General features: G+C 38.9%; 1 protein-coding gene across 45 annotated transcripts in view; it reads right to left on the bottom strand.

Moving 5' to 3' along the window:
* LOC116939524 (neurexin-1-like) overlaps nt 1–23,776 on the bottom strand; it is a 297,761-nt gene that overhangs the window by 260,318 nt on the left and 13,667 nt on the right. For 31 of the 45 annotated variants that reach the window (XR_004402416.2, XR_004402417.2, XR_012941093.1 and 28 more), the window contains exons 3-4: nt 23,256–23,273; nt 22,501–22,530 (exon numbers count right to left, since the gene is read on the bottom strand). The exons of the other annotated variants lie outside the window; for them this stretch is intronic. Coding sequence is in view for 27 of the 31 variants with exons in the window: in XM_032948001.2 (XP_032803892.1) it covers nt 22,501–22,530; nt 23,256–23,273 (48 nt within the window). In the remaining 4 variants the exon portion in view is untranslated. The remainder of the gene's footprint in view (nt 1–22,500; nt 22,531–23,255; nt 23,274–23,776) is intronic. 45 annotated transcript variants of the gene reach the window in all.

Raw genomic sequence — 23,776 nt, 5'->3', positions numbered from 1 at the left:
TTTTAGCAGCCAAATACTCTGAAAGAATGTTTATAAATGTAGAGGGGAAAACCCTGAGTACCCGGAGAAAAAATTGCACGCGACCGCATGGGAGAACCTACAAACTTCCAATATACGGGCGTCATGGCCGGGATCGAACCTACGGCCGTCTTGCATACTGGGCGAGAGCGTTAACATTTTGCCACCGTGGCACTCTCAACAGGAAAACACTGTGGCCTTAAAAGTACAAAAAAGAGGCGACGTTTCAGGCAATAGCCCTTCTTCACAGCCAATGTGAATTTCAATCCAAATTGACTCAGAGGCAATCATTTCCAATGCATTACATATTGAAGGATTACTGCATTAAAGCACACACGCATCCAATGACTTAAGGTTATTGAAGCAAATTCAAAATGTTCACTACAAATATTAATCGGCACTCTTTAATATTTGTTTGATTCCATTGAAGTTGTTGCAATAATTTACGCAACCATGAAAGCTTACATGTAATTAGCTGTTGCTTAGCACAGTGCAAGGAAACTTTGTCTATTAAGTCTCACTGTTTGAAACGCGTGGTATAAATAATTCATTTTAAATAAAGGAAAACATTAGTACAGAACTGCAACGTGTTTAAAAAGAAACCCACGCTATTAAACATTTACGGTTATGATAAACAATAAAAAAACACCCCAAATTCAAGTTAATCTACTTTTTACTCAAGTACATTTGACGCAATGAAACATATAAAATGCTTTGTTACATGATTGCTTACATTGTAACTCTGAAAAAATGCTACGCCAAAATAACTAATTTGCAACCAAATTATATTTAGGTATGAAGACAAAATATACATTAAGGATAGATGAAACTGCCCAAATAAATTAAATGTTCTAATTTAGAGAAAAACTATAATGCAAATCAATTAAGATTTCATTAAAAATATAAAATTATACATATTTCAGCACTGAAAATTTTCCGCAGTGGTTAGCACACAACGCTATGAATCTGACGACCCGAGTTTCATTTCCAGCCACAGCAAACATCAGTGGTGAATGATATCTAATCTGGTTTTGGGCCTGCCCACCCCTCCTTCACCACTGACACGGTATGCAGAAACCCTCATTCAGAGTGGATTGACAAAGAGCTGCAAGTAATAATAATTATTTCTCTTCATCCATGGTAAATCCACTGCTGGATGAAGGCCACCCCAAGTCAGCATTACCTCTCATAATCCTGTGATGCAGCAAACCGCGGATCACCCGCGCACTATGCTGCTTTCATTTGCTCCATCTCCTCTGTGGATGTGTTCTCGGGCACATTCCATTCCTTCGCTGCAACACCAATATCATTCTTGACTGCTGTCCATCACCCATTTTTTTAAGCGACGTGTTGTTCTGTGCAAGCTCACTTGATTTTCTTAACAATTCGAATTATTGTCGCAACAGGAATTTTTTTTTTATCACAAAAAATAATGGCTGGGATCAAGTCAGCAAACATGAGGTTGACGCCCACGACCAAAACTCCTCCAATTAAATTGTTCAAACTGTACGTGGCAATGTGAACCTTCTCGCTCACATTGACATGGTGGCTGTAAACATTGGCTGAAAGCTTTTAGATGAACATGCATGTTATTGCGAAGGGTTTACCCTGCAATGTGCATCACCTAGCAATTAGCTTAGTTCACATCTAAATAATGCAACGAGCAAAAGCACTTTAGCTGCCAAAGCAAATGACTAATCATAGCATTCGGATATTCAGCACTACTGGCAAAACCCCGTATGGTTTTAAAATTACTCAAAAGGTAAGAATGTAAAATCATCATTCGCTATTGCGTCTCCACGGCTAGATGGTCTCCCCATACCATCGGCAACTCCCACAGTCCTATGCTTCCACAATCTATCTCCTGCACGTAAACTGGTCTCATCATTCTATCTGCTTAGTGGACTTCCACTCGGCGTGTTTCCCTCCTTTGGCTGCCATTCCATGACAAGGCTTGTCCATCGGTCATAATTCCTGCTCGCTCTGTGTCCTGCCCAAGCCCACTGTTTCCTCATAGTTAATCTGACGTTTCTAGTTTGCGTTCGTTCCCTGGTCCGTGTTTTCTCCCTTCATCTTCTTCTTCACAATTCTCGCAAATCGCCTGATGAAGCTGGTGGTAATCGCAAGCGAAACATTGTACTCAAATGTAAATGTTGCGTGTTTACTCGTCATCACACCGATGTGCTGAAGTAACAGCTGATTAGCACGTTTTGTTCACGTGATAAACCTTACTAGTTTGCAGTGTCGAGCGGTGGTGGGTTAACAACACATTTATATTTACCTGATATAACCCCCAAAAAAACCTTAGTTATTAAATGCCTCTATCTCCATGCTTCATTGTGCCCCTTTCAGTCTTTGGAGTATATATATATACAGTACTGTTAATATTTTGATTTAAAGCTTTCGTGACTGCAGGGATTCATATTCTTGGTTCTTTCGGTAAAGTCACGTAGAAGGGAAACAATAAAATAATAAAAATATAAAACAATAAAATTATCACGACGTTTCGACTGCAACATCAGGTGTGATTGCTTGTGTTGCAGTCGAAACGTCGTGAGAATTTTATTGTTTTATATGTTTATTATTTTATTGTTTCCCTTCTACGTGACTTTCCAGAAAGAACCAAGAATACTGTAAATATATTACTAATAATATACATGGAGTCATTTGCGACAGAATGGATTGAAGTATATAAAGTGACATATCCAGGGGGATAGAGCACATGCAACAAACAGACACATGCATGATATTACGATGGCACCACAAGGGAAATAATGGCATCCTACTTAGTTCAGCTGGGAAAATAATTGTGTGGAGTGTGCGGGTCCCTCACAACGGCTATGATATTTTTAGTGTATGCATCTGTCTCGAAGGTTTTGCCTCACATTTAACTGTCAGTCAGGGGATTCAACACTTGGGCTTCACAATAACCCTTGGTGACCAATCCATCGCGTGCCTTTTTGCTAATGTCATAGTGCCCAACGTACTAAATATATGCGAAGGCCAAATTTAAATGCACCTCATATATGGATGGATGCTATGTATGAAACCCCACTTGGCATTGGAATGAACGCATCAGTTGATTGAATAATAATGCAAACTTTGAACCCGTTTGTGCACGATGATGATGATGCATCCACGCAGGCTGAATGTGCATCACAAGTATGTACATTGTGATAGCAGAGTAGAAAGCAAAATTACATGTGCCTGAGAAAATTCTAAACGGGAACTACTCAACCTGCTCATCAATTTATGTATGGAGTTGGAGTCGAGGGGCGTGTGTCCCTCTCTTATGATAAACAATTGACATAGAAGATGTGGAAAATGCAGAGTTGGTCAGAACGATAGAAGGAAGAGTACTGCTCGTCTCAACAAACAACCACAATATATGGAGGCTCAGGGGTCTATACTATAGAAATCAATCTGGGATTATACGCACAATTCATATGATCCACTTTATTCTGGTGGCTCTTGTAATGATTCGGTCCCAACCGCCAATGCGATTTCTGGCTGCGAGGAACATTTGTTTTAAAGCGATAGCGTCTACAAACTTGGCAACTCTAAGATTTGAGATCAGCAACATGTTTAACTGAAAGTGAAAGCAATTTATCTTAAAAACGACACGCAAAAAAAAACCCACAAAGGCTGATAAAACTGTCCATCAGCTTGGAGAAAGAAAAAAAAACATCAAGAGAGGAAAAGGAACATCCAAGAGCCTTCACAGTCAGAAAATAATCATTTACCAGTTTCGAGCAGTTTCGCAAGATTAACCTTGGCTATAATTGCAGCTGATAAAGCTGGGCAAAGGGAACATTGAAGACAAATGTTTCAGGTTCGGTGCCTTTTCGGCATGCACGGTATTGCCTATTTGGTCCTTCGTCGCCCATGACTAATGAGGACTAATGCATCCTGGCTGAAGCAGAGCTAGCCGGCCTTTTGGCGAGCTGGCACATCTTGCCATTTTCCATCAACCTCCACAAGAAATCAATAGCAGTTGGCTACCAAACAACCGCTACCATACTGCCTGTGCTAAGCTCCCTCGAATAAAAAATAGTAAACTTATTTAATACATTTATGCTTTAAATCCTACCCTTCAGCGAAATGGGGGACGTTTCTAAATTGTATAAAAGAATAAATATTTTGACGCGTAACTGAAATAGAAGAACGTACTTTTTCTTTGAGCAAAATGAAAATTACACCATTAACTGCCAGGGACTATATGTATTTGTTTAAATAATAACATGTGGATGCGAATCTACACACTGCAGCATCGTACCTAAGCAAAGAATGCAAAAAAAAACCCCACATGTAACTTGCTTCTTCTTTCGAGAGTAGCAGAAGTACATTGGGTCAGAAAATCAGCAGGATTTATTGCCCAGATGCAGACGTTACAAAGGCTATTTTTTCGCAGGGCTCTGACAATGTCTATCCAAACAATAAATACGAATAAATAAATTACACCAAATTACACCAAAGTCTAGACTTAAATTAACTGGGTTTTGTGAGGATTAAATAAAAAAAATCCATCTGCACGAAAAGAAAATATTTTACAAAAATCAATGGAATTAAATATCACGTGGTTTTGTTCTCCCCCCCCACCCAAAAAAAACACATTTGGCACTATCACCATTGTCCAATATACACATTAATTTGTCAATTATTATCTCGTTGGCTTCAGTGGAAACTATGACACTGTTAATATAAATAATCATCAGCTGTTTTAGTATTGCCCTTTCACGTGCAAAAAAACACTGAATTTTAGCAACAAGGATCAATATAAGATAAGCAGAAACCTTCCGCTAACAAGGTCACACGCAAAAATCAACCTTTAGGAACCATAAAAAAAAAATTGATGGTATTTTCAGTTTTATTTTACAATTAATGGGCATGGAACAATGCATCAATTAATCGTCAATTAAAAGTGATCAATGGGCTCACGATATGCACATGAAATCATGCGTGTCAGAATCGATTATATATGAATTACGAAAATTGATTAATGTAAATGATAAGTTAATGTTCTGTTTACGCAAATGAGCTTATCAATATTGTACCAGTCAGCCAAAAACAGAGAAACACTAAAAACAATCGTGTAAAAACTTACACAATGCTTGATTCAAATCGTGACCCCAAAATGATAATTCATGAAAGAATTTCAGAGAAGAGGGGAGGTACAGCCATATATGCCTCGCTATTAAGCACGTTAACAAAATATATTGTGCCTGGGACATTTCCTGCTTTCTAATTTATCTCTGATGATTTAATAAATTGACACCTGCACATCTGCTCATTGCCAGTGTTTCATTCCCTCATCAATGATTAATCACTGTTACTCACCTCACATTTAAGTGAACCATTCCTATATTTACATCATGGGACCTCCTTTGCCAGTACCAAAATATAAGAATAGGTTTTCTCCCCTTTTTTCTGGCAACAAAACTGAAACCTTTTTACAAGGAATCACGTCTGCATTAACCACAATACTTGTGGTCAGAATGCAAACAAAACACATACTCTGATAATATATTCATTTTCTTGGTTCTTTCGGGAAAGTCACGTAGAATGGAAATAAAACAATAAAAATAAAACGTATTTTTTATTTTTTATTTTACTATTTTTTTATTTTTATTATTTTATTTCCATTCTCCGTGACTTTACCGAAAGAACCAAGAAGATGAATCCCTGCATCCACATAAGCTTTAAATCGAAATTTAATATATGCATTGTCCTTGAAACTGATTGGTCCACACCAGAGACAGCTTTCTTTTGAGCCTTGTCTCAAACGGTGTAAGACCAGAGGACGCCAAAAGTAGCATTGTGCTTCGAATCTAGTTGGAATATTTAGAATTCTCTCTTTTGTTCTGTACTGGGTGAGTAATTATTCTCTACACTGAGCTATATGTGTTCCCCTTTTATCGATCATAACTAAAAGATATATCTATTATTTTTGTTCTACATTTTAAAATCTATAACAATGTTCATTCCTTTCATGCCACTGCTGGATGAAAGCCTCACCACAGCATGGGGTTCTGTAACCGTTCTTCACCATGCTAGTCGATGTGGGTTTGTTAAAGGAAGAGGGGGGCGGGGTGGTTGAAGACATGTTCAGATATCGCTTGCCACTGACGTTCGTCGTGGCCAGGAGTCAAAACTTAGGTTGCCGGGTCTATAGTGTGGTGCGCCAACCACTGCACCACCACTCCATTCAGAGGTTGCATTTGGAGCACTTGAAGGATCTGGGGGTGAGACTGGAACCAGGAGAGGAGATTGCGATTGACAGGAAGAGAGGAAGGAAGCTGACAAGGAAACATGATCCTCGCGAATGGGAATAAGTGGAAACATGACCATTCATAGGTTTAATTTGTTGTCCGTGTTATTTACTGTTATTCGGGATTGATCATTTGCATCATGATCTTTAAAAAGTTTTATGATGTTTGGTTTACATTTGTTTTATTTTGATATTTAGCCTGTATTGTCTGATAGATGGTGCACTTTGTTTCGTTGTACTTACAGACAGATGTGGAATCTGATTCACCAATCCTTTGCCAATTACTGCCCCAGCAAAATGTTTGATAAGTGGCGGGCATTTACGTAACATTAAAGAAAATAAGCTCAATATTCCAATTTGTGTTATTTTTCAACAGAATATACAGTATTGATGCGAACTATAAAGTATGCTGGGTTATATCAATTTCATACATCGAATATTTGTTATTTAAAGAGATATTCTTATAGCAATGACAAAGAAACATGATCCTCGCGAATGGGAATAAGTGGAAACATGACCATTCATAGGTTTAATTTGTTGTCCATGTTATTTATCGAATATTTGTTATTTAAAGAGATATGCTTATAGCAATGATCAGACACTTTAAAAACACATACAATAAATGTGATGGTCAATCTGGCTATGTAATTCACGCAACCACCGCCATCACAATGCGTATTGAAATAACAGAACAACAGAATCAATACTCATTTCGTATTATTGATAAGCCATTCACTTGTTGTAAAAGTGACCACAAAGGCTTTAAATTCATCAGTCTACCACTCAGCTAGGAAAGCACAATGGGTGCAATTCACATGAGACCTTTCAATTTGAAATTATAATGATCAGCCCACTTGGCCTGCCTTATGTGCTTACGCTGAAGACCTCTGTTTCTGCCCAATGTGCATGCGATTGGGATATGTTCCTGATTTTCCACATTAATCCGAGCACGTCCAAAAATCTGGCCTAAAATGCAACATATTCTTTGTTTCTTTCGGCAAAGTCATGTAGATTGACAAATAAAAAGAATAAAAAGAAAGTGAATACAAATAAAAATTATAAAAATTCAACAAAAATTATTAAAAAGCAAAAAAACACTGATGTAGACTTTAGCCTGGTTCTTCAACGGAGTGAGTGTACTGGCAGTCTAGAATGTAGATTGTAGCCTGGTTATTAAGTTTCTTGAGAGTACTGGCAGTCTATAACGTAGACTGTAGCAATGATTATTAAGCTGGGTGAGTGTATTGGCAGTCTATAATGTAGACTGTAGCCTGGTTCTTAACCTCGGTGAGCATACTGGCAGTCTATAATGTAGACTGTATCCTGGTTTTTAATCTGAGTGAGCGTACTAGCAGTCTATAATGTAGACTTATTCTGGTTCTTTCAGTAATACAAATAAAATAAAAAACAAAAACCAAGACGTTTCGATCGCAACACAAGCGGTTGTCATCAGGAAAAGGGGGTTTAGCCTCTAAAGCTAAATTGTATATAGAGGTTTAGAGATGGGCGTAGCCGAAGTGTGTCAGCAGCATCGGCGGGGCAGCTCATGTTAATGTAGGAAAAAACCAATCAGAATAAGTCTACATTATAGACTGCCAGTACACTCACTCTGATTAAGAACCAGGCTACAGTCTACAAAAGTGTTTTTTAATTAAATTTTTATCATATTTTTTAGTAACTTTTGATTTTTTCTACGTGACTTTACCGAAAGAATCAAAGAATATGCATCCCTGCAGTCACGAAAGTTTTAAGTCAAAATTGAAAATACAACATTTTAGACCATCCTAATTTTCACGTTTTTTTTTCGGAGTGATCCAAAACCTGGAATTGACGTCACTTATATCATGCCACTTCTCCACTTTTTCTGACAAAAGTGGTGTCAACTGGCATTGGGTGATATGAGCAAACATTACCAAATTAGTGCATTGTGCGAATGATCCGAAAATCCGAATACGATCCGAGATTGGCCTTGAGAAAACGATTGTTTTTACTTCCTCGAAAACTCATTCCTAGTGTCCACTATATTTTTTTTACCAAAATGCCAGAACAAAAATAAATTAGGCACAAATATGTCATTGCCAATGCAATGCAACTGTTTTGATGATTTAAAAACTCAAAGGAACATTGTAACATGACAAACAGGGAAACATTGTCACGTTCAAAACATTTATTCAAGATACCGACAAAGAGTTCAGATACTGTTACCTTCAACAATACCTCTTATGTACTGTTAGCTTGCCCTCACTTCTATAATTTGCATCACATTATATACAATTATTATTCAAAACCAGATGTCTTATTTTTACATCAAGCCTTTGTGACCCAGGTACTTTCTAGGCTGAGAGCTTAGTGCGTATCCCTCAGGCACCAGTTCAGACATTTTGACTTCACGTAAAAAAAATATTTCTTCATACAGATGTGATTATATATATATGGGGTGATTTAGAAACAAAATGTGGGGTTCAAAATTGTTTAAAGAATAATGAGACTCATGATCATCATGATCATCATCATCTTCAGCCCTGGTCAACCCACCAATGCAACAATGCACCTGCATAGGGCCTGTTTTCATCCCTAACGGAGGGTAAAGACTTGCTGAGAGGGGAAGGGATGTACCCAATGGATACTAAATAACATCCTCATTATCAGCCATGGTCAATCCATTGCTGGATGAAGGCCTCCCTCAGTCACCATTATTTCCTGCAATGTGATAATCCACTTAGCACCTGCACACGACCTGATTTCATTGCTCCAATTTCTCGGTTGACGTCCTCTTGGGCGTGTTTCCATTCCCCGACTGCCGCTCCATGATTGCTGCTGCTGAACATCCGTCATCCTTCCTTCTAGCCATGACGTGTCCAGCCCAAACCCACTTTCTTTTTCTCAACGGTTTCAATGATGCGTGCGTTCTCTCGTCAAAATATATGTCAACGAGGAATATATGAGACTATTTAACAATTACAATGATCGAGTAAAGGCCCCTTATCAATAATGACTAATTTCAATCTGTACTCAAGACCAACCTTTCTACTCAGCTTTAATTCGTGTTTGGTATATTTATTCAGTGATTCATGTTTTGTACAAGCGCTTTTATTGATAAACCTTGTGAATTGGGTTTAAAAATAAATAAATATTGATCGATCGTTTGTGATTGTAGATATGAAGGCTGGATAACTGTAATAATACTGGTAGGAACGAAGTTGTAAACTGAGTGTACCAGCCTGCAATAGATTAAAGTGTCCGTCCGTCCGTCCCCTTTCAATACTTTAACGAAGTGAAATCTCGTGCTGTTGGGTGTAAAATCACCAATAGACAGCGCAAAGACTTGTCCTACCAGCCCACCCTGCAGGGACCTGTTATATGAACAATTAGAGCAGTTCAGAACACAGTTTAACAATTCACCTATTTGTAATTATATGACATTCGACTGCTGATAAATTGTCGGTACGATACTTGGTAACACGTGGGTTCTCTTTCTTTTATGTTTTTTGTTGTTGCTGCTGCTGCTGCCTATTTAACAAGAACATCGTGTCACTAAACGAGTTAATCCCAAATACAAGATTAAAGAAACTTGATTGCGACTGCAAAGGAACCGAACAATGTTCTCTGCTGGGGGGGGGAAAGAGTCATCTCCCACAGGACTTGATGACTGATGGATTTCTGCGCCAGACTGCATCCATCAATATCACTTATCAGCCTAAAGGACAGCCGAGTCCGGTAATCTACCGCACGGCAGCCGCCTCACATGCTGTCAGTGCACGTCTGAGAAGCACAATTGTGGACTGTTTCAATCCGTTATTACAATGGTGCAATAATACCACGACATTATTGTCAGAGTCTTTCCATGCTATCTGCAATGCAATCACATTCGCCGAGCATGAAAATGATGCCGGCGGCAAGTACAATTAAAAAAAAATCTCACCGCATTCGTCAACACAAAAATGTATACCAGTTTGCAATGTGTTCCCGGAAAGTAGGACGCGATCCTTAAACCTTTGTTTTTAAATACAACGGGGCAGGGGATGGGGGGAGTGTGAATATGGTGGCAGGCTGGCGTTCCACGAAATGGCCCTTCTGTCGGACAGAGAGAAATAGAGAGGGCAAGAGAGACTGAGGGCTCTTTTGGTACAGTAGCTTCAAGACTGTTGTGGGACCACAACAAAACTGGGGCATTAAGGTATTTGACAGTTGAATCCTTTTTGAACTGACTTATGAAAGTATTCCATTAGGAGGCGGTCAGTATTACGAAAATGCTTCAAGTATATATAGAAATAAAAATGTACATATAAGCGTCTACATTCAAGGAAAAAATATCAGATGTTCCTGCCAAACTGCACCATGTCTCGTGTCACACTCCTGCAGAGCCCACAATTATGCTGAATTAATAATGTCCATACGTTAAGCCACACGTGTTATATATGAACACGTCTTCTCGTCTACAATTATGTGAGCCCTCAGAGTTTAATATGAAAAGAGGCAAAACATTTAGGATGCATTCGGATTTACTCTCACAGCTGTTGCACTTCCGAGAGGACATCCGCTGAGATGGAGCAATGCAACGAGATGGAATATTACATCGTAGGATTGCAAGGTGGCAGGGGCTTGTTGGAGGATTTCATCCAGCAGTGGATTGACCATGGTTGATGATGATGATCATGATAGTTTACTGAATGTTTTTTGAAAAGGCAAACTATACTGTGCATGCTGCTGTGTATTGCAATGAAGTACTTCTCACTAAAAACAGAATTATGTTTGGTATGGTATGCAATCACCCATCTGTTTGAGTTTTGAGGTACATATTATTATTGAGCTATGTTCGTTTCGCAGTATGCAATTTGAACATATGGCAGACTAGACAGTACTGTACTGTCAGTACGGAAGAGACGGTGAAAAAGAGACAAAGATGAGTCAATGATCGAATTGAATAATAACCCCTAAATCATATATATTTTTTATCTTTACAGGTGGATCTGCAATAGAGCAAGTAGGTTGACATTGGAAATCCCGGTTGGGGGTTGACTCAGCCCATCATCCCTCTGGGGTTGATATAATAAATACCACTTTCTGGGGAAGTCAATGGGTTTTTACCATGGATATACCTCTACCAACAATAGGAATGTGGAATTTTCGCTAGTGGCTCAGGATTCTAAACTGGAGATGAACACTGCTTCAATGCTCATTTGTGCAGGGAACCACTTTGGTGATGGTTGTAGGTAAGCAAGTGATAATCAAATGTGACTTATACATCCACACCAGCCACAGCTGTGAATCGCCTAGATCCAGTGTTCTATTTGGCTTGCTTTTTAATGAGCAGCTCTGTCCATCATTGGTATCTCTATCCTAACACTGGCTGCCCTTCCGCTATCAACACAGATATGTGCATGAGGTTAAGTTCATATTAAAAACACTGAATGCGAAATTACCACCAAGTTTGCCTCGTTAACGTTTACCAGATTTAAGCCCTCGCATCCCTAAGACGTGCGACACAATTCCTGCCATGTGTCGACAGTTAATGCGAGGACTTGAAGAAGACTGCTCCTCCATCCGTGGACCCGTCATGAACTGAGCACAGTATAGGAGGATCTCTTTTAGATCTATCGACTACTCTCTATGAGATCAATTGTATTCGTTGCTAAGACAATCTGAATGTAAATGTATATATATTTTTTTATAATTTCCTTCTTCTACCTTACCGAATTTGTATCTTGCTTGTAATTAACAATGCCCAACAAATTAAAATAGGTAACACGCTGACATCTGTAGGCAATTGCCGTTCTTCAGAGCAGTGAAAAGGCACAGTTATATTGATGGACACACTTGCATTGACCACCACATCATTTAGCAACCAACTTTGTTACAATTCCCCAGTTTTCTCATTGAATCATTGTATAATGTGTGATCTCAAAATATAAGTTAGTTGATGATTATGCCCGTCTCTCTTCTCTGAAGGGGAGCCATTGCACACAATGTCAGCTGAATGCATATTCTTCTGTTATAAGGCTGTGATAATGACAAATGTCACAAGGTATTTTTTGTTTGCCTATTTAAAACTGATGGGCTGAAACTAATAATGCATAGGATAGGTCAAGATGGATTTCCTGTAGACCACTCTGTGATCCAAATGTCAGGCTGTGGTATCCTGTCTTGTCATAAAATGTCAGACTCAAGCTTGAATTTACGTCAAATTGCTTCTTTGTTATAATGCAATACTGTTTCACTATAAAGTAATTTATTTAGATATTTATCGAGCTTGTGTTGAGGTCATGGACCATCACATTTGCTTCTGCGTGTAGTCAGTCCTGACGTATAGTTAATTTATCCATTGAAAAGTCATGACAGAGACAATTGCTTTGTTTGCATTCTTAAAAAATTCTGAGAGCCGACTATTGGCATGTCTATATGATAAAATAAAATATATTCAGAGCCTAAACTATGCACAATAACTGAATGTAATAATTGAGAATTTGGATGATGTAAGAACAGCACGTGAAAGTGGTTCGAGTGTACATTTTTACCAAATATTTTGTCGTTATACGAAAAAGGTCTTATTAGTAAAAAAAACCCCTGTTATTTAAAAGTTCTGTGTTTTATTTTTGTTACACAAGACGAAACCCGTTTTGGGTCTATTTTAAAGTGACAACAATCGGGTGGTAATTTGAACTGAGAAGGCGAAACTCATATCACTGGGAATTATTTTGTATTCATATGTAATGAGGGAGCTTGATGGCAGAAAATTGGGAGCATTTTGAAACATGAAATAGTAACACTCCACTCTTGTGCAGACTTTCCTACTCAAAATATTCCTTTTCTGATCCGGGCACATCGAATGAGCATACCTTAACACACAACTGTTGAATGAATAACAACGTATGATTTCCCAAACACGATTATAACTACAAAGGAACGTATGACTTAGAAGAACATTTGAGGACTTTCTCAATGATTATCCTCAATAATAATAATATAATTCCCAGCCATTCGTCCACCAATTCGTGGATGAAGACGTCTTCACACCGTGTCAGTAATCGGGGTTGTTTGACCATACATCTCCTCGTTGGCTCGTGTTGGTTGGTGGATGGGAAAGACTGGTTCAGTCTTCAATTGCCCTGGTGTTCACCAGGAACACAACTACATTCATGGTGCCTCGCCGTTGTGCCACTGCTACTCAGATTGCATAAAAATAGTTCAATAATTGACACTGCTATGGTTATTTTCATATGCATATAAATTATCGCGAGAAGCCAGTTTAAGGGGCTAAGGTATGGCTCATTATGCAATTTGCAGTAAAGCCAAAGATGTATATTTTTCAGCAGCTTAAATGTATGTTGTGCAGTAGCATTCGTTATGCATGCAGAAACACTAATAGTTGTACACCATTGGATAATAGATGATGTTTGTTCCTTTGAATGGACGTATAAAGAAAGAATGCCGAATAATAAATCCGCAGAAATATATTAGCGCGTGAGCCTTGAAATGAAAAAATATATATCTAACACATACAAAAACCCACACACATTCAGACTTTCCGCACGGACTGACTATACACAGACCAGTCAAGAGCTCGTAAGCACAATTGCCATATGCCTCATGCATCCACCACTGTTGTGAGAGGGTAAGCATGCATTAAGACAAATTATAATTAAAAATATACAAAACTTTATTGGTCTACAACGTTATTTATTTTGCAATCTCCAGCTCTTCGGCACAACACTGGTATCATAGCGACCATATATCCGGTAATATTCTCATGGTTAAGCATTTTGTCCAAATAACTGTAACCTACCATGTCAAATTAATTATCAATGTAAATATACCAACTCGTGCTATACAGTGATTGCATGGAACAGATTTTGGTTGGTAACACGCATTGTTTAGTGCCACCTAAGCACTATTGAGCCTTTTTTTTTCGTTTCCATGGCGCATTCCAATTTGCAATTGGCTCCAGTGAATTATGCTGTAGCCTTGGAAATGGCTGTGTTGGGAAATGATTTCTCCACATCTCCAAAGGTATCGGCTAAAGCTGACAATGAGGAAAGACTGCCATATAAACATGTTGAAAACACCTTTAAAATTAGCACCCACCCATTGTAACATAAATAACCGCTGCTGTTATAAGGTCGCAGTCATTACACACACGGTATTTGCCGCAAATGAACCAAAATACCTCTTTGCTGACCTCATCAGGGAGAATAAACCATCACGTGAATTCCGGTTTATACTCGCAGCCGCGTTTGGCTATCCATGGAACCAAGACGGTTACCACATTGCGCGCTTTCAGGTGTGCTTCTACGGCTGTCTGGAACGCTCTTCCGTCCGATATCACGAAGCCACTGGAGCTATGCACTTTTAAATCTAGATCGAAAACTAATTTCTTTAGAACTGCTTTTTGTGTTTAGTGCGGTGTCCTTCCCCTGCACCTCTGATTATCACGGTTGACTATGTACGGTGCAAAATAACATCAACATATATAATACAACAAACATACATACAAGATATGTATGTACATGCTGCAACTGGCAACAAGTCACCTCCTCCTGCTTCCTCTCTCACCACCCCCGAGAGATTTAATAAATTAACATGATTCAGAGTCACAATTCAATTAAACAATTAAGTTTTGGTTCAATGAAAATAGCGGCCTCTGGTGGTTGCAAGAAATGTGACTCTATTACATACAATGTGAATAAAATATAGTCAGGTCCGCCAATTTTCATATCAGGGCTCTACGACACATTCGACCACGAATAAGTCTTGACAAAGCCAACACCGGTGGCGTGTATCATAGTATCGAAAACGCGATATTATTCCAACTCACTAGTCTATGGGGTATCTGGCAAAAAAATAATTTCCAAGCTCTCAGCGAGTACAACATTGTATGGCACGTGACGTGATGATACTGCAAGATCCAACCATGTCTGTCCAGTGCTCGCTGAGCCGCTTTGGCTTCTGGTTGCCGAACGACCGCACATAAGGTCACACTCAATACGCACAAAGCGCTCGCCACAAATGAACCACAAGACCTTGCTGAAGTCGTCATGGAGCATAAAGCATCACGCAAACTCCGGTCATCTTCGCAGCAGTTCTTGGCTATCCGTTGAACAAAGATGGTCGCTGCATCGCACGCTTTCAGATGCGCTTCTACGGCCTATCTGTAACGTTCTTGCTTACGATATTAGGAAGCCACTTGCTTCCGATGAAGGCCGCTTGTGTTGTGGCCGAAACGTCGTGAGAATTTTATCGTGATATTTTATTTTATTAATTTATTATTTTATCTCTCATTCTACGTGGTGGTGACTTTACCGAAAGAACCAAAGAAGATGAATCCTTGCAGTCACGAAAGCTTTAAATCGACAATTGAAGCCACTGAAGTTATGCACTTTTACATCTAGATGGAAAACTAATTTGTTTGAAACTGCTTTTTGTTTTTAGTTTGTTGCCTTCCCCGGCACCTCGGATTATCGCGGTTGACCACGTACGGTGCGAAAGAAGTTAAACATACATTCATGAGGAGGAATGTCAAATAATTCTCACGGGTAACAATTTGAATCACATCGCGGGTGTATCTTTTCATGCCTAATATTAATTCGTAAATTGGAAGTAATTGTATCAACAGCTGTATGTTTATTTGTGTAATTCCACATTGTGCAGACATAAGACAAAACGTAGGTTGTCGAAATCATTGTCATCAGCCATGGTCATTCCACTTGTGGATGAAGGCATCGCCAAGTTTATGCCTGCACATAAACTGATTGAATATGATTTTTGCATATTATGCTTTTGCATATTCAAAAGCATATTAATTTAACACACTGCACGTGTTATTGCTTTAAAATGCAAGCGCGTAGGCCATTTACGCGAGCCAGTTCGGTAACCCACACTTAATTTGGCTCATATTCTGCATTCTAATGCTTTCATCAAACTGGTATGAATCTCCAGTGCCATGGGGCAGATCTAAAGTGAGTAAATGTGCAGTCATTTAAAGGTGATATTAAAACAGATGTCTCATCAGCTTAAAGTGCAACCACGTGCACAACAGCACACTATCATGTGCAATTTTATGAGCCAGTCACGCATATGGTACATATATCCATTGCACTTAAAGCGTAGATCTAATGGCATGGGGTGGAGCGGTGGAGCAGTGATGTAGTGGTTATCACATTGCACGATTAACCTGGAAACCCGAGTGTGATTCCCGGACATGACTAGCATCAGTGGGGAACGATATCCATACCAGTATTGGGCGTATCTCTTCAATCCCAGACTGACCAAACAATCGACCATGACCATAAAGGCATAGGAAGACCTTGATCCATCAGTGCATGACAAAGAGCTTACAAAGTTTGAAATTGGCATAACTTATCAATACTTTATAGTGATACATCACTACCTGCCAATATTATAAGACTCTGTATTATAATCGCAATTTAATTTATAAATCTTGGTAAATAAGAAGGCTTATAATATTCACTGGTAAGCAGAGATTTATTGACTTTAAATATCCTACTGGAAATTACTGTACAAGCAATGACTACACACATATCGTGCGGTGGAAAATACTTCACGACATGGCATAATGGAGCATTTCGATGCAGGCCTATTTTCTTAATTTGGTCTTTTTTTAAATTATAATTTTGGGGGCAATCTACTTGTCAAAACATCACCAAATGAAAAGAGATTAAGACAAATAAGAGCATGGTTACATGGTTAAGGCAAAAAATGCACCTTTTTATCCGAGGAAACTGTCAAGGACCCAAGAAGGGTCCTAAAACGTAATGTGTGATGTTCGTAATCACTCATTTAAAACAAATCAATTATCACCTTCATGGTTAACATTTTCAAATAGATGGTCTCATTAAAGGTGGTGGGGGAGAGGTTTATGCACGGTGCACTTTTGGAACAAAATTTCATAGCGGGTGAGCAGAAGGATGCTAGATCGTCAGTTGTTAATTTTAATCGAGGATTTGTCACTTTTATTAATGCATATGTTTAAGCCCAAAGCACTGGAGCTTATTTGCAGAAAGGTCATCTCTCATCACTTGTAACATAAGTAAAATGGCTAACACAGCCCAACTATAACACATCATAACAAAGGTTGCATAACAAGAAAAAAAGCAATTCAAAAGTTGTATATAGTTACAGTGAGGAAAAAAAGTATTTGATCCCCTACTGATTTTGTACGTTTGCCCACTGACAAAGAAATGATCAGTCTATAATTTTAATGGTAGGTTTATTTGAGCAGTGAGAGACAGAATAACAAAAAAATCCAGAAAAACGCATGTCAAAAATGTTATAAATTGATTTTCATTTTAATGAGGGATATAAGTATTTGACCCCTCTGCAAAACATGACTTAGTACTTGGTGGCAAAACCCTTCTGGCAATCACAGAGGTCAGACGTTTCTTGTAGTTGGCCACCAGGTTTGCACACATCTCAGGAGGGATTTTGTCCCATTCCTCTTTGCAGATCTTCTCCAAGTCATTAAGGTTTCGAGGCTGACGTTTGGCAAATCGAACCTTCAGCTCCCTCCACAGATTCTCGATGGGATTAAGGTCTGGAGACTGGCTAGGCCACTCCAGGACTTAATGTGCTTCTTCTTGAGCCACTCCTTTGTTGCCTTGGCCGTGTGTTTTGGGTTATTGTCATGCTGGAATACCCATCCACGACCCATTTTCAATGCCCTGGCTGAGGGAAGGAGGTTCTCACCCAAGACTTGACGGTACATGGCCCCGTCCATCGTCCCTTTGATGCGGTGAAGTTGTCCTGTCCCCTTAGCAGAAAAACACCCCCAAAGCATAATGTTTCCACCTCCATGTTTGACGGTGGGGATGGTGTTCTTGGGGTCATAGGCAGCATTCCTCCTCCTCCAAACATGGCGAGTTGAGTTGATGCCAAAGAGCTCCATTTTGGTCTCATCTGACCTCAACACTTTCACCCAGTTGTCCTCTGAATCATTCAGATGTTCATTGGCAAACTGTGCTTTCTTGAGCAGGGAGACTTTGCGGGCACTGCAGGATTTCAGTCCTTCACGGCGTAGTGTGTTACCAATTGTTTTCTTGGTGACTATGGTCCCAGCTGCCTTGAGATAATTGACAAAATCCTCCCGTGTAGTTATGGGCTGATTCCTCACCGTTCTAATGATCATTGCAACTCCACGAGGTGAGATCTTGCATGGAACCCCAGGCCGAGGGAGATTGACAGTTATTTTGTGTTTCTTCCATTTTCGAATAATCGCACCAACTGTTGTCACCTTCTCACCAAGCTGCTTGGCAATGGTCCTGTAGCCCATTCCAGCCTTGTGTAGGTCTACAATCTTGTCCCTGGCATCCTTGGAGAGCTCTTTGGTGTTGGCCATGGTGGAGAGTTTGGAATCTGATTGATTGCTTCTGTGGACAGGTGTCTTTTATACAGGTAACAAGCTGAGATTAGGAGCACTCCCTTTAAGAGTGCGCTCCTAATCTCAGCTCGTTACCTGTATAAAAGACATCTGGGAGCCATAAATATTTCTGATTGAGAGGGGGTGAAATACTTATTTCCCTCATTAAAATGCAAATCAATTTATAACATTTATGACATGCGTTTTTCTGGATTTTTTTGTTGTTATTCTGTCTCTCACTGTTCAAATAAAACTACCATTAAAATTATAGACTGATCATTTCTTTATCAGTGGGCAAACGTGCAAAATCAGCAGGGGATCAAATACTTTTTTTCCCTCACTGTATATGCATTATAAGTAAAATGGTGTCAAATTACGAGATTTCATCCACGAAAATCCAAATTACAAAGGGTGTTCCACAAGGTTTGGTGCTTGGTCCGATTTTGTTCTCTGTTTCTGTAAATAACCTTGGACGTAACTTTCATTATTCAGAAATGAATCTCTTTTCAGACGACACAGTCAAGCTAGTCTAAGGCAAATCCTTACATGAAGTACATCAGAAATTCCAGATTTGGATTTAATTCAAAACCAAAGCACTTCCCTGAAACTGGTTCTCAATATAAATAAAACTCAGCCTGTGCTTTTCTCCCCAAGGGAAAATCTGGTTGCTCTTGGAAACCACAACTTTCAACAAACGAACGACTACTCATATTTGAGTCTGTTGATAGATTCAAAGACTTTCATTTCAACACCATATCGACCACATCTCAAAGAAAAAAAATCGAATTTCTGTGTAGAAAAAAGCACTGCCTACTGGTTCAACTACATCCTCAGGATTTTTGGAGGCTTCTACCCTGACACTCCTTGAATACTATGATGTAGCCTACAAGTCAGCCGCACAAACTGAAAACAATCGTCTCACTCTATGCTTCAATTTGCAATGGATGCATGTGCATTGGGCTGTATTCATTTTTAAAACAATCTTAGTGGCAATTTTGCACTATATATATAGCCAACTCTAACACCACAGGCAAGCCTGAATAATCTATGACCAACATCAAATTGTTGGTTGACTGCCCCGAAAGTGAGGACTTGGCACCAAAGCTTTTGTTGTTGTGGCACCGACCTTCTGGACTATGCTCGTATTCTTTCTCAATTTAGTTAATTTCCAATCAAGAAATGCCCTTAAACGCATGCGTGATGTCAAATACATCAACATTTGCAACTGTGACTTGCAACTATGATTTGTAATTCATAATAACTATGATTTGACTAAAATGGCGGGTGGAATTTACGCTTCATTTGGTATTGTTTGTAACTATTTTTGAAATATTATTTTCAAAATCATTATGTTGTTTTGTTCAAGTTCATGCACAATTGTTCAATTAATCTACCTATGTAACATCCTCTGTAATTGTATTCCATCGCCAACCATAGCTTGGGCTGGACACCTGGATAAGAAGGCACTTTCTTGGTCATGGAAAATGTAAAAACGCCTTGTGTGAGAGCTGATCATTATTTTCAAAAAATAACCTGGCTTGTTTGGAAGAAATACTTTTGTACCATCATGGCAGACCAGACAGGGACCACAGAGAAGTTGCCAGCTTAAAGAAGAACTACATCTCAACAGTATAGGAGATATCTCTTTGTACCTTGCAAGCAGAGGACATTTAGGACAGGCGATTTGTGAAACCATTCAAATTCTCTTATCGCAAATCTGTCCCGTGCAAGATGGCCTATTTGACCAGCCATCAGTGGCAGACTTGATGGACAGGAAATCCATAATGCATTTTGCACATGTGCAGCCGGGTGAGTATGTGAACAGCAAGCCTGCACACACTTGATTGCTCTGATTGTGCCTTGTGTTATATCCACAAAGAGTATGCATTAGATATATCCAAAAGCATTCCAGCATTCATTAAAAAAATATCCATCACTGGTGATAAGAAATGAATGACAAACTGACCTCCCCTTTACCTTCACTGACAACATGTACCAAAGATCAGCAAAATGTTACATTACAATTTATATAAGCTTACCAGCATATTATTGGATATTAAAATAAGAGCATATTTAAAGTGTCAGTCACTACATGACTTTGTTTAAAACTCTAATTAATTAGCAACGCAAGTACAATTTTTTAAAGGAAAAACTTGTTAATTGGGTTATCAAGATTATAATGATATTCTGTACTTACTATCAAATCTTATTGCATATATTTACGTTGTAAGTAGTCTGCATTAATCAAATACTACGAAACCAAAAGAGCCTTAGCGATATCCGGGGGAGCTTATCTTGATAATTATAAACGAAGCGTACCCTACCTCAAGTGACAAGGTCACAGTGCTCAATTGTTCATCCATAAGAAAAGCCAGTGGGCGAAATGTGACAACTGGCAAACTCGATATCCCTTGAAGGACACATATATATTAAGGATCACATCCTTTAACCAGGCACTTATCAGTACCAGATGTATTCTCTCTGTTTGTTTCCCAACACTTACAATGATTAAGAAAAAATGAACTACATTGTCCATCCTTTATCCTTCCAGGTTTCTCTATTGCCCAGCAGTCATGATCAAGCAAGGTTTGCAGATTGTAAGTGCACATTTAATTGCAGCACATTGTGTGTTAGCAATATTATTCCTGTTGTATTGCAGCATTGTATCTCCTTTTATTTCAAGTATGCCATGATACGCAGGAATGATGTGTTAGTTATTCATTCTTGTGGTGTTACACAATGAATATACTTAAAATGTATGTTTATTTACTTATTTGCTGGGCAGTGGTGGCTCTGCACATGGTGGCTCTGCACATGGCTTATCATCCGGCACTTTTGGAGGCAGCAAGGGTTGGTGGATCACACAAATGTTGTGAAACTCCCTTTGGGTGGGCATTGCGGAGGTGCCATACCCTAGCTTGCCAGAAGAAGGCAGTACAGCAAGTGGACTAATCGCTATCTGCAGCCATCTGTTTGGGGATAGAGTGGGTTTTCTGTCCGGGTACTACGGTTTGCTCCCACTTTTATAATAAACACTCATCATGAATTGGTTGAAAACATTTTACAATGAAAACCCAAAGCAGGACCCTCCTCCATGTGGTTATGCAGTTTTTTTTCTAATCACATCACACATATTTTGAAATTTAATTACACATACTTCTTATATTTGATTTGAAAACTGATTGTAATCCTTGTGAGATTTTGAACACACACTCAAACAGGTAGTGTGCTTTATCTATTATTTGTAAAATACAATATTACGATAGAACACATTGCACACGTTGCAGTACATACAAATCCCATATCACTTATTGTAGTAGATTAGTTAAAGATCTGAAATAGCAAAAGCGATACTGTGTATTGCACATACGAATGTACTAGGCCTTAGCACACTCTACGTATCCACAAGTTTTGTGACTTCAAAACAGCAATTTTAACCGTTGCAATTTGTTGCAGACTTACAAGGTGCAGTAAAACAAGTAGTACTTCATTTCAGTTTTGCAATGCTATAACTCCAACATCGATACACACGGCTGACAAAAATGTGGCGAACAAATAAGCCGAGTGATTAGTCATTCCAACGTGTTTGTATCGCTTGTCAGAAGCTTATCAATGGCCCTTCACGAATACGAACCTTGTTTTCTTCCAGTCATTTCTGCTGGAGATTGATTTGGATTAAAAAGGCAGTGATACTATAACGTTATATTGCTGATTGAAAAAACTCTAATGGTCTATAAAGGTAGAATGTCAATCCAAGTGCCATTGGTGACCCTATAAGCCCTTGCATGCATGATGCATGGCGAAGTGGGGGAAAGCAACAAACGATAAAACAGTACACTCATACCTTGATCGGCCACCATCAGATGCATGATACCTTGGAGGAGAATGAGAGTACAATCAGCCATATAGAAGGGGAACAGAGAAGGGGGGTGAGAGAGGGAATACAAGAGAGAAGGAGAGAGATAGAGACAGAGACAACAAAGTCTGCCATCACAATAACATGTTCAGTATTGTGACCGACATACTAAACAGTGTATGTCTAAGCACCACACAGTCCAAAGCATTAAACACTGAGGTGCCCAATGCTTTTCCAAAGATCAAGAAGAACAAATCAATAAACGGCTATTCTTGCTAACCATCACCTAACGACTCGCTTTTAATGGTTTCATAATTGATGCTGAATTTGTTTGGGAAGAAAAAAATATTAAAATTCACTCCAAGTTGGGATTATGCCTCAAACATACATTTGGCTCCATTTGTTAAAATTGTGGATTTTAATATCTTCACAGTCATAGTGATGTGCAGTCCCATGCTTTTTAATGTTGTAAGTCAATGTATAACTTGCACACGGTAGTTGTGAGAAAATACATTCCGAACATATTGGTATTTCCTCGAATGAAATGTAAAATAGTAGTTTATTGAACAAAAAAGTATTTTATTGAAAATGAGGGAATGGATTTAAAAAAAAACTTTCCTCGCAAATTACCATTTGTTTTCAATAAGGGGTTGCTTTTCATGTATCTGCAATAAAAAAATAAACTATGCTTGTGTACTCACTAATATCTACATTCTAAGCAACATCAGTCTAAAAATACCTACCTTCCTCAAAGTTGACATCTGACAGCATAAAGCAAGAAAAGAAAAAAAGTCTTTGTTAGGCATGCAGTTGACAATTGTCTTTGCATGACATATGTCATGCAGAAGAGCGAACCCACTGGCTCGCGGATGAGAAAGACAACCAGCATACAGAATAAAAAAAACTTATTCTGTGATTCTAGGCACTGCGAATCACAAGCAGACAGCACATTATTGAGAAAAGCAACGGTACGAGAACACTTATAAAAATGAGAGAATCCATTCCTGGGGAATACACTTTCGGAGCGGAGATATAAGCCACGCGCAGAAAGTCTGGAGACCACAGGACAGAGTCTTAAGAATGCAGCTCCTGTAAAATTTTCCCATGTCGAGATGGCATGCGCAGCTCAACTGATAAAATTTTACTAACATTCCCAAGACTCCAAAAACTTTTGTTAAACAAAAAGAAATAAATAAAAAACGCACGCCCACGCGCTATCAAATTCAAAGCCCACTTCTGTGAAGTTTATTGGCAAGGGAAAGCG

Source organism: Petromyzon marinus, chromosome 6, assembly GCF_048934315.1.
Source record: "Petromyzon marinus isolate PM22_M1 ecotype Great Lakes invasive population chromosome 6, UKy_Petmar_22M1.pri1.0, whole genome shotgun sequence".
In the NCBI taxonomy this organism is placed as follows: Eukaryota; Metazoa; Chordata; class Hyperoartia; order Petromyzontiformes; family Petromyzontidae; genus Petromyzon; species Petromyzon marinus.
This window is presented reverse-complemented; position numbering and strand designations above follow the sequence as displayed.